General features: G+C 52.2%; 1 protein-coding gene across 2 annotated transcripts in view; it reads left to right on the top strand.

The window, feature by feature from the left end:
• The first annotated feature begins 1701 nt into the window (after positions 1-1701).
• The window catches only part of Crtac1 (cartilage acidic protein 1), a 140890-nt gene continuing 129118 nt past the window's right edge, over positions 1702-13473 (top strand). For both annotated transcript variants that reach the window (XM_050149019.1, XM_050149011.1), the window contains exon 1: positions 1702-1865. In XM_050149019.1, coding sequence (XP_050004976.1) covers positions 1842-1865 — 24 coding nt within the window. In that variant the 5' untranslated portion in view covers positions 1702-1841. The remainder of the gene's footprint in view (positions 1866-13473) is intronic.

Genomic DNA, 13473 nt, shown 5'->3' on the forward strand with positions numbered 1-13473 from the left:
AAACCCCGGAGAAACAGGTGGATAATGGACAGAGCACCCAAAGGCTCAGAATTCCTAAAGATCCTGAAATTGTACTCAAAAGCCACTCACATGTAAATGTCTGCCAACTTTTCCAGAAAAAGACTTTAGTAACTTTTGCCAGGTTCTCAAAGGTTCCCCGCCGCTCAGGGTTAAGAACCTGAGCTCTTCAGCAGCCCGAGAGACCAGCTTTGTCTATGCTTAGCTACAGCTTTTAAGAGGAGAGCACAAATACCTTCAAACAGGGCTGACAGCTTTGCTCAGTATGGGGGGGGGGGTAACCAAGTCCAGACAGGATCTGGTTGGCAAGGCCCTCTATAGCAGAATCCTCATCGGAGTCATTTTAAGAGTCAAACACAGAAAGCAGGCTAGTTAGTCCATAGTGGTCTCAAAAGCCCCTGGAGCTGAATAAACAGTCCCAGCTCCTTCTCCCTCGGCCAGTAGATACCCAGATCCTCCTCCTCCGAAGACCTGTGTCTGACTCTCAGAAACCCACGGGCTTATTCATAGGTCAAAATTCACTAAGTACTTGCGGAGTACCTACTATGTGCTTGGTTCTATTGTGGGTGTAAAAGAAGGAACCTGTCATTGTTGAGCTAAGCCAGCTTCCTGCCCCAGACACCAGTATTTGGGGTGCTGTTGACCAAGTCACTCTTCTCCAGTATTTGGGGTGCTGTTGACCAAGTCACTCTTCTCCGTCTTAGTCGCCCTCCCACTACTACCCTTGGGTCAGAAAGACCAAAGCCATCGCACCCAGCTGAGCCAGCTAGTGGCAATGGAGAGAGAACAAACAGTTCCTGTGAGCAAAGCAGGTGGGCCAAGCTCAACCCTCATGGGTGCTGCTGGAGCAAGAGCTAGGTGGGGTGGGGATTCTGCCCGTGTGGGGGGGGGCGCGGATGTTGGGGAGCAGACGCTGCCCGCAGTCGCCTGGGCCGCTGCGGCTGACCGCCGAGCCGTGCTCGCCTGCTCCCCGCCCGCTGGGACCGTGGTGAAGCTCTGTTCCCCATACTGAGCAGTCCCGGAGAGGCGCTCGGACACGTCCCCAGGCTGGATAAAGATCGACTCAGAGCTCGCTCCGCAGCGAGAAATCTCGCCATCGGCGTGGCTCGCGTGGCCGCTACGGCCGGGCCCCGGAGACGACAGATCGCTATCTGGGAGGCAGAGAGAAGGCAGCGCGGCCGCCACTCCCGCCCCGCGCGCAGGGTGGCTGCGGGGTCCTGGGGCTCGCCGGCCTCCCCTCCCCCCATTTGGACTACCTTATCCGCGCTCCCTCCCTAGGGGCATCTGCTTCCCGCCCGCCCGGTCCCCAGTGTCCCTCAAAGGCGCCCTCTCCCCACTCGCCAGGCCCCGCTGCCTCCTGAAGGTTACGCGGCGCGGCGGCGGGGCGCGGCAGAGCACGGGGGGCACCCGCCCTCGCCGCCGCCCGCGCCGCCGCCCACCCCAGTGCCCGCCGCGCCGGGCCAGCCTGGCTGCCGGCTGCTGCCACCGCAATCCCGGCTCCTAAATCAGCGCGGGGAGGCGCCCCTTCCCCCACCCGGCTCCCCGAGCTCCCCGGGCCGCGATTGGCCGCGCGTGCGCCCCCCAAGCTTGGGCCCCGGCTCCAGCTGCCGCGCCATTGGCTGCGGGCCTCCGCCAGCCTTTACATAAGCCCGGGCGCGCTCGAGTGGAGTTGTATAAAGCGAGCGCGCGGCGTCGGGGCGGGAGGCTCGAGGCCAGCCCGGGACCAGGGCTGGGCGCTGCAAGGCGGCGGCGCCGGCGGCTGAGGCGGCATCGAGCGCCAGCTCTCTGACGCCCCCAGGCGGTGGGGCTGAGAGAGCCAGAGGATGACTCCGAGTGCTGACCCGGGCGTGAGTATCGGCTCCCGGAGCCCCCACCCCTTCCGGCCAAGAAAGTTTCTCCAGTCCAACGCCCCTACCTGTACGCCCCGAGGGGTGGCAGGGGTGCAGCTGGGGACCTGGGAAGACCAGGACCGCGGAGGCGGCGGCACTGCTCCCAACTTGCCAAGAGGCGCGGGACTCGATTGGCGCGCAGATCCTCCCCGAGGGCTGGGGGCGAGGTGGGAGCTGGACTGCAGGCGGTGGAAGAGATGGGAGCCGAGGTGTGGGGGTGACATCCCGCAGTTGGCAGAGAACGTGTTAGGGGCACCGTGGATGGAGGTCAGCGGTTTGAGAAGGGGGCTAGGAGGGGGTAGAGCAGGTGAAGGCTGTTTAGGGGGTACAGGGGGGAGTCACCCAGCCAGGCAAGCTCAGCTTGGGGCCGACGAAGCTACTGGCCTCGGCTGCCTGCCAATGTTTCCAGGTTGGGGGAAGATCCCCGGGAGGCATAGCTCTTCACCGGGAAAGCCGAGCTGTCTCCCCTGCACAGCGCTGAGTGGCAGAGTGCTCCCGGAGCCAGCCCGGTGCACGGTGTAGCTACCAGCCTCCTTTGCTGGACCGAGGTGTGGTCTAGCTTTCTGGTTAGGGCTGTTTCTGGCAAGCTCTCTTTTGGTCTTCTAGGGGAACCATGGGGTCCCCTTTGATCTCATGGAAGCACATAGGGGCTTTGGTGGGGCGACAGGCAGGCTTGGGGGCAAGCCCAGCAATGCAGCGTGCTTCTTTAGCAGTACAGTAGTTGAGAGCCCGGGTTAGTCCCGCTTCTGCAGAAACCAACTAAAGAATCCAAAGTCATCCCAATCGGGACGGGAACTTCCCTAGGGGTGTAGGTGGGGGTTTTCTCCTCGAATGACTAATGTATACTGCTGCTATTGGGTGGGTTAACCCACCGTGGCTTCCGTGCCTCCCAGAAGGAAGCTTCAGCCCTCCTGGCAGCATTCACGAGTGGCACTTGAGATATCTTCTGGGATAGGTGCACAGGACTTTGCAAATGAAGCCAGGTGGAAAAGAAAGCAAAGATTCCCAGAGTAGGGAACAGCTCTTTGGTGCTGACTTGAGCCCGGGAAGAACTCCTGGGGAAAAGCCATCAGGCCAGATTTGAAACCATGATAACTTGGGACAGGAAATACTCCCATTGAATTAAAGCAAATCCAGAGGCTTGAAGAGTTCCCCTCATTCTTGGGCGCAGAGAAGAGAAGTGGAGGGTGGAAAAAGGAAATAGGGCAGTTGTCCCAATACGCTCTTCAAGGAAGCCGTTTTCTCTCTCTTTCTGTCTTGGTTAAAAACCCTCTTCTGGGGGCAGGTTCTAAGCAATTTAGTAGGCAATGAAGGGAGGTTAGTTTTTGGTGCTGGCTGACCTAGAGGGTCAAGATTACATGTTTTAATTTCCAGTAGGTGCTGATGGACTCTGGAGAAGATTGAGGCTGATGGGTTGAGGTTATATCCTTCACCATACCCCAACCTATATCTATGGGGAGGGGGGTGGTCAACTCCTTGGATACCTGTCTTAGCCCAATGATTTTATATGAGGGTTACCTCCATGCCCACCCCACCTCCCCAGCATCATTCCTTTGCCTGCAGTCAACATGTCTCTGCTGCATTTACCAAGACCTTCTTTCTGCTAGGGATTTGAGCAGCGAGATACCTGCTTGATGCTCCTTCTTCCTTTCTCCATCTGGGTTGCATGCACTTGGTGTTCTGAACCCTGATGTTTATTATTTGGCACTGGGATGTTTGTTTGGTGAAGGTAGCCTGTGGTTACACAGTGTAGCCGGTGTGAATGAGTAGACCAATGTCTTGTGTAATGAGGGGGAGTGAAACATAGACTCTTTTAGAGAGAATGGACCACCAACCAGGAAGCAGTTCTGTTACACAGCTTGAGATCACCTGAGTTGGTCCTCAAGCTTCCTTGCTGCCTGCCAAGTCAGGAAGCTTAGAGGTGCAACAGGCTCCTTGGTATCCAGTAGGGGGCGCCAAAAGCACCTCGCTCAGGACTAGTGACTTTCTTGCTTCTTACCCTTCACTGGCCATAGTAATGCTTTAAGCAAGCTCAGGCCACAACCCCCAACAATCACCCATTGTGGTTAAGGACTGTGGTGAGTGGGGCCCTTCTACCATGTGTTTTGTGGGCTCCGGCTAGTCCTTTAGCCCTAGATGCAGTGGGATGGGTAAGGTACTATATACCTGGGAGACAGAACTGGTACATAGGTCCACCTGCTCTCTGAGATTATTGTTTTCTGTTTGGTATCCATGTATTCTTTGAATTGTGGGGACCCAAGAATATCAAGACTAGGAGAAAGGAGCCTGGGCAGGTGGCATCTAGTCCACCTCGCCCCGCCTGAACACTGTATTTACAGATAATACAGCTGAAGTAAAACAAGTGTCTTGCCCAAGGTCACATGGCTGTTTGGTGGAAGAGATGGGGACAAACCCCACAACTGGTAGTTCCCTGTTTGGAGCTTTCTCCACTCTAGTGACCTGCTTCTTTTGTGCTGTGAAAATGGACATATGTTCTCTACACAGTAGGCACTGGTAATTACTGACAGGCCAGACTTGGGTATACAAATAGCTTTAGTAAATTTAGGGAAATTTTCTTTGCAAGGAAGCAAGAGAAGATAAAAGTTCTCACAATAAACACATGCAAGTTGTAAAAATTCCAAGTTATCCTTTCTCCTTCCCCCACAGTCTTGTCCTGCTGTTCTAAGTGGTCTTTAGGCAAAAGCTAAGCAACTCCATGTAATGGAATTTTAAATGCTCAGGCCATCCCCAGATAGTCTTAGAACGCAAGTCAAGGTTTAGACATCCTCTAAAACATGCTGGAACAGGGTCGCTCTGTCCAGCAGTCAAACCTCTGCTGAGAGGACCTCTCAAACTCAGATCCTGGGTGAACTAGAGAATTTCCAAAGAGTATTTCCCAATGCCCTCCATCCTTACTGCTCCCAACTCAAGGTCAGAGTATTCGAGGCTCAGGGCTCAATAAATCCCTTTTCTTTTGGCACCTGGGGCACCTAGATGATGCTCTCATTCCTGGTGCCCTTCTGTGGGTATGGGGGACCTATAGCTGACCCTCTGTTTTCTGCTACCACCTACTTTCTTGACATACCATATCTACCTCATGGGGTTCTTTGTGGAGCGTTGGCAGACTTGGTGGCCTATCTTCATGAAGAAACCTGATGTCAATCCAGAATTCTGAAAAGCATAACCTTCCCTTGCTCCTAAGATTCACCCCATGGATGCTTGTTGTCAAGGAAAATGCTTACAATTGTTCATCTCTCTGGGCTCGCAGACAAGATAGGTCTTCATCTATAAGAGAGGGGGGTGAGGATAGTGAGCCACAGCCCCTCTCCTTAGTTGGGATTCTAAGAACTGGTACTTGAGAACCTCGTTGCTCCCCTTGATTTAAGTGGAGAAACGTCCTCCATGTTCTCAGTCTTGGTCTGGTTCTAGATAAGCTTGGAGGAGGAGGATTACGCTCAGTATAGGAAGAGTGTCAGATCCTCCTGTGAGGGTAGGGGAGCAGAGGTGGGGGAAATGGTCTTTGGGATTCATCTCCTTAGGTGTGATGCAGAGAGCTAGTCATTCGGAAGGGGCTATTAGTGCTGGATCACTGGCAACTGCATGGGATCTTTTTCCCCTACCGCTAAGGCCAAGTGTGGAGCTTGCACATCAGCTTCTGGCCGTGGTGACGTGGAGAGTGGTGAACATAGTCTGGCGGGCAGGTATTCCCCCTTGCCTTCTTCTCTGACCCACAGCTGGGGTTCTGCCATGCTTGGGGAAAAGAAATTTTACAGGTCCCCGGATAATTCCGAATGTGATGGAAGGCCCTGAGCTATTGATTCCTGGGGAAGGATCTTTCTGCTGGGAGAAGCCTTCCTCAGAGCCCAGTGATTTAAGAGTGCTGACAAACCCATGCTCACTGAGCCTCCTGCAGGCTGCAGATAGGCTTCCAGGCCAGCCTGGACTATGCTCTGGATTTCTGAAGAGTCTGGCTGGTTGCTTAGGGGACATAAACCTGTGAACTCTCCTTAGGAGAAAGTATGAAATCAATTGGTTCATTATCACACGGAACACACTCTGGACCACTTACGGCGTTTAAGAAATAAGAAGTAGCAGAGGACTGTGAGATTGGCTTTGAAACATGTACAAAAAGGTGCGAATAGGTTAGAGAAGAGGAAAGGGTAGAAAGACCTTTGCTCCACCAAGCTACTCACATTCTTGGCCTCACTGAAGCCCCCAAGCAGTGACTGGAGAGGTCACTTTTGGTAGTATCTAGAGATAATCTGTATTGTTACAGTTGGAGGAAAGGATGCTACAAGCGTCATCTTGTGGGAGAGAAACCAGGATGCTACTAAACATTCTTCAGAGCAGAGGGAAGCCCCGTGTGGGCCCCAAATGTCAATGGGACCAAGACTGGAGCACAGCAGCACATCACAGGTGGCAAAAATTTGGAAATATTGTAGCCCAGTTCTGTTGTAGCTGAGGACACTGAGATCCAGAGTGGAGAGAGAGCCAGGCAGAGTCCTACAGCAAGTAGATGGCAGAGCTAGTCTGGAATTTACATCTGCTCCTTTGAGACTGATTTACCCGAACTCTCCTCAAATTTGTTGTGGAGAATAAATATGAGCTGTGAAAACATTTAGAAAACTACAAGGAGACTATTATTAATACTGCTATTATTACCAATTTGGGGGTTTGGAAAGTTCTGTTTCTGTGATGCTGACTCACGGTATAACATTGAGCCAATTGCTCCTAGAGCTCTATGCCCGCTTTGTGTGTGCCTATGGTGGGGAGTGGTCTTGACCAAAGGCATGACCAGAATCCTTATCGCTTGTGAAAAGTCCAAAGTTTTGCCCTTCGAAAATGCTAGCACCTAAAAACAAATACACACACACACACACAAAAGGCTAAAATATTTCCTTGAAAGAAATCGTGTAGACTTTGTGTGAAACAAACGCTTACTTCTTGGAAAAATTCCAGTCTCCTGGCCCTGTGAGTTGGTTCCAGCCCAGGAAATCTGATCAACATCCGGAGGAAAAACTGATAGCTCCACAAATGAGAGGCAACTGGATTTTTCCTCATTCCCTGGGGCAGGGGGGACGTTTCTGCTGGGGCAGGGCAGGTGGAGCAATTGGCACTCGGAAAGTTCTATAGGGCAGTTCAGTGAGGGATGGAAGGCGGGGCATTAATTAGTAAAACCTTGTTTACTTAACAGACATATTCTTAAAGATCTCTTCCAAGGGACGTTTTGACATATTGCTTTAATTAGCCACAGAAGAATGGAGAGAGCAGAGAGTGTAAAATGACCCTTACTGATGTTTCCAGTTACTCTTATCTTTGTTTGCACGGTACGAGCATGCTGACAAGGTCATGGAATCACTGCTGAGCTAGGGGACTGTCCTGGTGACCAGAGGAGGGACCACGGGGACCTTTATCCTTTCTTAAACCAGTTTCCTTCTGGCTCGAGCCGCTACTTCAGTGGGGGATTCTGGCTTGAGCCTCCTCGCTTCCTCTGTCGCATTGGTCTTAAATGAGCCACCTCGTCCGGCAAATCTCACTGGAGCTCTCAGGAGAGGCACAAGCCTGGGTGCCTGGATTTTCCCTTGTAGCTCAGCTGCAAAGCTCTTGTAGGCTAGGCAGTAACAGCTCCCCTCATGTTCTCCGCATAAGGCTGGATAGTGGTTCGCTCCCTGCATCGGGATTGGAGAAGAGAGTCACTTAGGGCTTCCTCAGAGGACTAAAATGACACCCCTGGCTGCCAGTATTGGAGAATAAGGCTTTGCTACCCATGCCTGAATGCACTGGGGGCCCTGAGCCCTAGATCTCAGGAAGTCAGCCACCTACGCTGGGTCAAAGCTCTTTCCCCTGCTGCTAGGCCCCTTTTCTTTGAAGTGAGCTCAGTTTTCACCCTGGCCTCTAAGAGAAGTTTCTGTTATACTCCATAGTCCCTCACCTCTCATCCCAAGAGGCTTTTGCCCATGGAGATGCTGCCCTGGCAGCCCTGTGGGCAGATGGAGCATCATTCGTGCTCAGGTACAGATTCAGCACCTAGGACAGCACCTGATGGATTGCTGAGCTCAGCAGGTGCTGAATGAAAAGAATGCCAAGGTGTGGGGGATAGAGGTGGTCATGCTGTGTGAGGCCCAGATGGCTTCTGGCATTAAGGTGGATCTCCAAACTATACTCCGTCAGTGAGGCCTGCTTCCCTGCTACCTCTTCCTCAAAGTTAGCATTTGGTATCAGGGCCATGCATACCTCCAGACCCCGGTGGATCAGCAGGCTTAGTGAACCCTGTGCAAGGTCCACCCGGTAGGGTGTTGGTCAGCTGTTGTGAGCCTGGAGCAAGGCTGTTTCCTTGTTACCATCCACAGCTGCTTCTCCCTCATCTCCCCTCCCCCACCCCACTAGCTTCAGTGATGCTTCCCTTCAAGCAGTCTTACCCTGCTTTTGGGCCCATGGAACAGATGAAAATTTGGATTTCCGCTGCAGACAAACCAGGGAATGAATCATTGTTTCACACAACCCTTCCCGAGAGGAGGCTCTTAAATAGCAAGGTTCACTAATGCATTTTAAATGATTTCGGCAGAAAAAAAAAAATACTGACCCATAGACACTTAGGTCGGGAAAGAACTTTGGAGGTTATCCAGTGGCCCACCCAACCCCAGGCTGTTCAGACCTCCTCAGGGACACTGCTCAGAAACACAGTCAACGTCCTGCTCACAGCTGCCCCAACGCTGAGTGCCCTTTTGAAAAATGCAAGTCTGATCTTGTCTTGGCCTTACTTCAAAACCTGCCCAAGGTGTGACTCCAGGCTTCTTCTCTTGGCATCGCAGGCTCTGGCAGACCCCAGCTGCAGCCTCCACACAATGCCATATTCTCCACTTCCTCTCCCTTCCCATCTCCCTCCACCCTGTGTCCAGACTCTGCATTCTGGAAGTAGCAATTGCATTTGCAGCATGCATGGACCCGTCTCACGTGCATGCTTCTGATCCATAGGTCTCTGCCACCTGCAATCCCAATTCACCTGCTGCAGAGACCTTCCCCTCTCTGACCTCCCCACCCACCTCACTAGTTAGCCCCTCTCTCCTACCAGCTTCCTCTAGCCCTTATACCTGTTGCTGCTCTGAACTTAACCCATGAGGCTGTGTGCACACCCAGCTCCTTAAGTCCAGGGACTATGTCTGACTTGTCATTTCTGACCTGGTAGGTAGGCTTCTTCTGTGTGTTTGAAGAATGAGTGTGTGTATCTAAGTGTATTGAGGGCTCCTGCGTTTGGAAAGCAGTGTTTAAGGAGCCAAAGAACTCCTCTGGGGTCCCCAGACAAATTAGTAACAGAGGCAAGCCTATTCCTCAAAGTCTTACAGTCCAGAGCATTCCACTCAACATTTGACAGCTGCTCCTGGAAGGGGCACCTGTGTGCCTGGTCCCTTCTCCTGAGATGCATTTGTTCAGGCGGCAAGCATCTATTACTAGCAGTAATAGTGTGATTACTGTTAGCGTCGCCTACCCTGTGTGGGCGTTTGCTATGCCGAACGGCCGTGCTCAGAAGTTAAACATGTATTCACATCAGTCCACTCTCACCACAGTTTACAAGCCTGTCTTCCATTTTACAGTCCAGGAAGGATGAGCCACTGATAATCTTTAGTAAGATCCTACCCTGCCATGGGTTTAAGGCCAGTAGTCTCCATGCAGCTCTTTTTTTTTTAAAATCAATTATTTTAACTTTATTTTATGTGCATTGGTGTGAAGGTGTCAGGTCCTAGGGAAGTGGAGTTATAGATGTGAGCGGCCATGTGGATGCTGGGACTTGAACCTGGGTCCTCTGGAAAAGCAACCAGTGCTCTTAATCATTGAGCCACCTCTCCAGCCCCCCATGCATCTCTTTTACAAACACTGTCTCTTTAGCAGAGTACACTCTGTGATACTTCCTAGCCTGGGTCTCTTAGGCTTTCTTTTGCCACTTTTCTGGAAAAGACCTAGCTTTCTTCTCTTGTTCTGTATCAGACACTGTTTAGAGCTTTTTCTTTATGGGAGCAAGCAGTGCGTTTTACTGATGCTGGGGACAATGCACAGGACAGGACCACAGGGAACGAGTGTTTGCCAAGCACGTACAAGGCCTTGGGCTCCATCCCTACTTCCACAAAAGGAGGAAAGATACATAGGATATATGCCTCTTGGGTGAGGGGTGTGTGTGCATGTGTGTGTGTGTGTGTGTGTGTGTGTGTGTGTGTGTGTAGTCTAGAGTTGCTGGCTATGCACGGGACCAGCAAAGGGATCAGAGTGGAGACATTGTTATTAGAATGTACAATCCATGACACAAGGGTTTTCTCTTGTTCTCAGTGTTTTCCTGGTGACCAGTACAGAGCATATAGCAATTTTATAAAAAAAAATCCTGAATGAATGAATGAATGAATGAACAAATGAGCAAGTATCAGCAGCCCTGATATTCCCCTCTTAATTAGCCTTCTCTTGGTCTCCTGCCTACTTTCATGTTAAAAATTTCTTGCCCTATTATTTTCTCCCAGTGTTAGGAATGGGAGCCAGGATGTGGTGCATCCCAGGCAAGTACTCTCCTCTGAGCCACATCTCCAGCTCCACTCTATTTTTTTCCCATGTTGTCCATCTTGGGACCCCTTCTCCCTTTGGACCTGGTCCCCATAAGCCCTCTAGTCTCTGTAGGCCTGCTTCCCAGCATCCTTCCTCCACATGCCCCGCCACCACCATGCAGAGCCCCACTGTGCTACAGAACCCTGAACCTCCACCGTGTTACCATCTCCCCGGCCTGAGACAGAGTCCCCACCCTGTCCCTGTAGTTAACTCTCCATTGTGTCTCTCCTTGCCTTCTGTCCCTATCTTATTTGATTTAAGGCAAGTTTGGTGAAGTGAAGGAAACCATGTCGTGTGGTGTCTAGGAATATTGATCCTGAAGCTAGTATGCTTAAATGCAAATCATGGGCCCACTGTGTGGTAATATATAACCCCGGGAAAGTTACTTAACCCTTCTGGGCTCAAGCTTCCATATCCGCAACATGGGGACACTAACTCCCAGGCTTCCGGTGAGGAGAAAATGAGTCACCCATGTGAACGGCAGAAGCACGGCATAGCAAGAGGAACATGCTGCCATCAGTATTACTGTCCACTTTGGCTCCCTGAAATTGCAGCTTTGTGCCCCTCGGTTTGCTTTGGCACAGGAAGAGTCCCAGCTCTGAGGCAGAGAAGAAAGCAGTGGAGAGGGTAAGAGGAGAGGAGTCAGCAGGAATGGAGGATGAAGAGGAGAAATGCCCATTGGTCAGGATGCAGATGCTGGGAGCCCCGAGGGATCTGCAAGGACCTAGGGGTCATGAAGAATGAAGCAACAAGAACCACCAGGGTGCCAGAATTGCAACCTTAATGATGGTGTTAGTTTTAGAGAGATTCAGTGAATAACATCTTACTTCCCTACAAGGTTGGGTACCAGTGGAAGCTGGAGACAACTTCAGCAGATGGAATGAAACGCCACTGTTGTAACCTATGAAGCTAATTTGTAGGTGCTGCCTTACTGGTGCCCTGCCCCTGTCCACTGTCCAATGCAAGTTCCCTTGGGTAGAGCAGGCTAGCTTGCCTGCTCAGTGCGGTGCAAGTTGCCTTCACAGGGACCAGGTCCAGAGGACTCCCCAAGCAGAGTCTTTCGAAAGGTCCCGTTTGATGGGGGATGGGACACTGTTACAGTGTGGGCTTTCTAGCCATCACCACAATTGACACTGAGGACTAGATGCTTCTGTCCTGTGCTCTGAAGGACATACAGCAGTATCTCTGACCTCTACCCACAGGATGCCATTAGCAACTGCTTCCCTGGTTTTACTACTCCAATGTTTCTAGACGTTGACATCCCCATTGAGGAGCGCCTCTCTAATGGCAGGGCCTCCAGACAAGGTCCAGGAGTGCGGAGTGAGCACTGCCTCCCACATCGCGATCCAGGCAACCCAGGGCAGGGCAGGGTGACAGCTGGGTCCCCCTGACCTTTGCAGATGTCTGCTTCCTGCACTGCTCGTCCGTCCCTCCTCCTCAGCCTCACTTTGTTCCGTTCTCTTTTTACATCCTCTGAAGTCCAGCGCAGGCAGTGTCCCCCTTGGGAACACTCCCAGCTCGCTGAGGGTATCACCCGGGTTTCTCTGTGGTCCCTCCTTCCCAGCACCCCTCACCCCATACAGCAAATGGAACCTCTGTGCCCCACTCAAAGCCAGGTTCATTTTGGGTCTACAGGAAGTGTTGCCAGGGCTGCTCCGTCAGCTCTTCTCCAGGGTGCTTTTATTCCCAAAGCTCTTTTGTGGGTCTCTGAGGATCAGATGGGCCAGTCTGTGAGGGGCAGAATGTTCCTGCAGCTGCCCTGTCCCCTCTTCCTTTCAGCTCAGCTGTCTGACAAGTGTCTGAAAGGGTCTGCTTTCTCTGCCTGTTTCCACCATTTGGGCCTCTTGCCTTTGTGAGAGCGTGGGGTGTGTCCTTGCACTTTGGATAATTGCAGAAGAACTGCGAGCCCTGGAAATTGCCCTTGGAAGCCTCTCCCACAGCTGCCTGACCCCACTGCAGAGAAGCCAGGTTGCTTAGATACCAGTTTTCAGACCCAATTCAGGAAAGTCCCGAGGCCACAGAAAACTGAGAAAACTGATTTCTCTGCCTGTGACCGAGAGCCAGCGTCTGAAGACTCCCCACCTTTACTGTGGGCCACCAAGCTGCTCTTCACCTGGCCCCCTGCCAGACCTCCCCTGTGGCTCACTTAACCTTTCATCACCGTGGATCAGGTGACCCCACATTACAGACAAGGACATCCAAGGTCAGCAAGTTGGAAGAACACGCCAAGGTCTAGCTGGTCTGTGCTGGGCTCCGGGTCCAGATCCAGGTCGCTGACTAAGAGCTTTGTTTCCCTCTCTCCATCTCGCTGAGGACTGTTGAAAAGTTCGCTTATGGAGCACTTTAAGGAAGTTATTCTGGTGATGCTCTTCTTCCCAGAGCCCCAAACACAAACCCAGGCGCCCTTGGGGTCCTCACGGAGACCTTTCTTTTCTTTTCTTTTTTGGTTTTCGAGACAGGGTTTTGCTGTAGCTTTGAGCCTATCCTGGAACCAGCTCCTGTAGACCAGGCTGACCTCGAACTCATAGACTCACAAAGTCTGCCTGCCTCTGTCCTGAGTGCTGGGATTAAAGGCATGTTCCACCACCGTCTAACTAACCTTTCTTGTCTTTATCCCACAACCACCGTGCAGAACTGCTCTTCCCTGCCAAGACACCATGCACTCTGGCCCAGTACCCCTCTGCCAAAGTTTGTTCTGCCTTTGAGTTCAGCTCCTCCTCTGATCGGCTCTGCCCCTGGAGAGCCGCAGATGGCCTTGATACCGGATGGCGTGCTTCATTCACTGCCTGTTTGCCGAGCTCCCTGGGGGAAAGAACTGGGTCTTGTTCATCTTTGGTTCGCGGAACTCATACATCTCTAGCAGATGTACTGTCTGCTGTGTACTAGAGTACTGTGTACAGTAATACTCTGCAGTGGCCTGGGCCCCATCTGAGTACTGCTCCCGCTGGTGAGTACCAGGCACAGTACCGGAACAAGGCCT

The sequence above is a fragment of the Alexandromys fortis genome, unplaced genomic scaffold, assembly GCF_014885135.2.
Source record: "Alexandromys fortis isolate MF-2015 unplaced genomic scaffold, M_Fortis_MF-2015_v1.1 scaffold_16, whole genome shotgun sequence".
Lineage (NCBI taxonomy): Eukaryota > Metazoa > Chordata > Mammalia > Rodentia > Cricetidae > Alexandromys > Alexandromys fortis.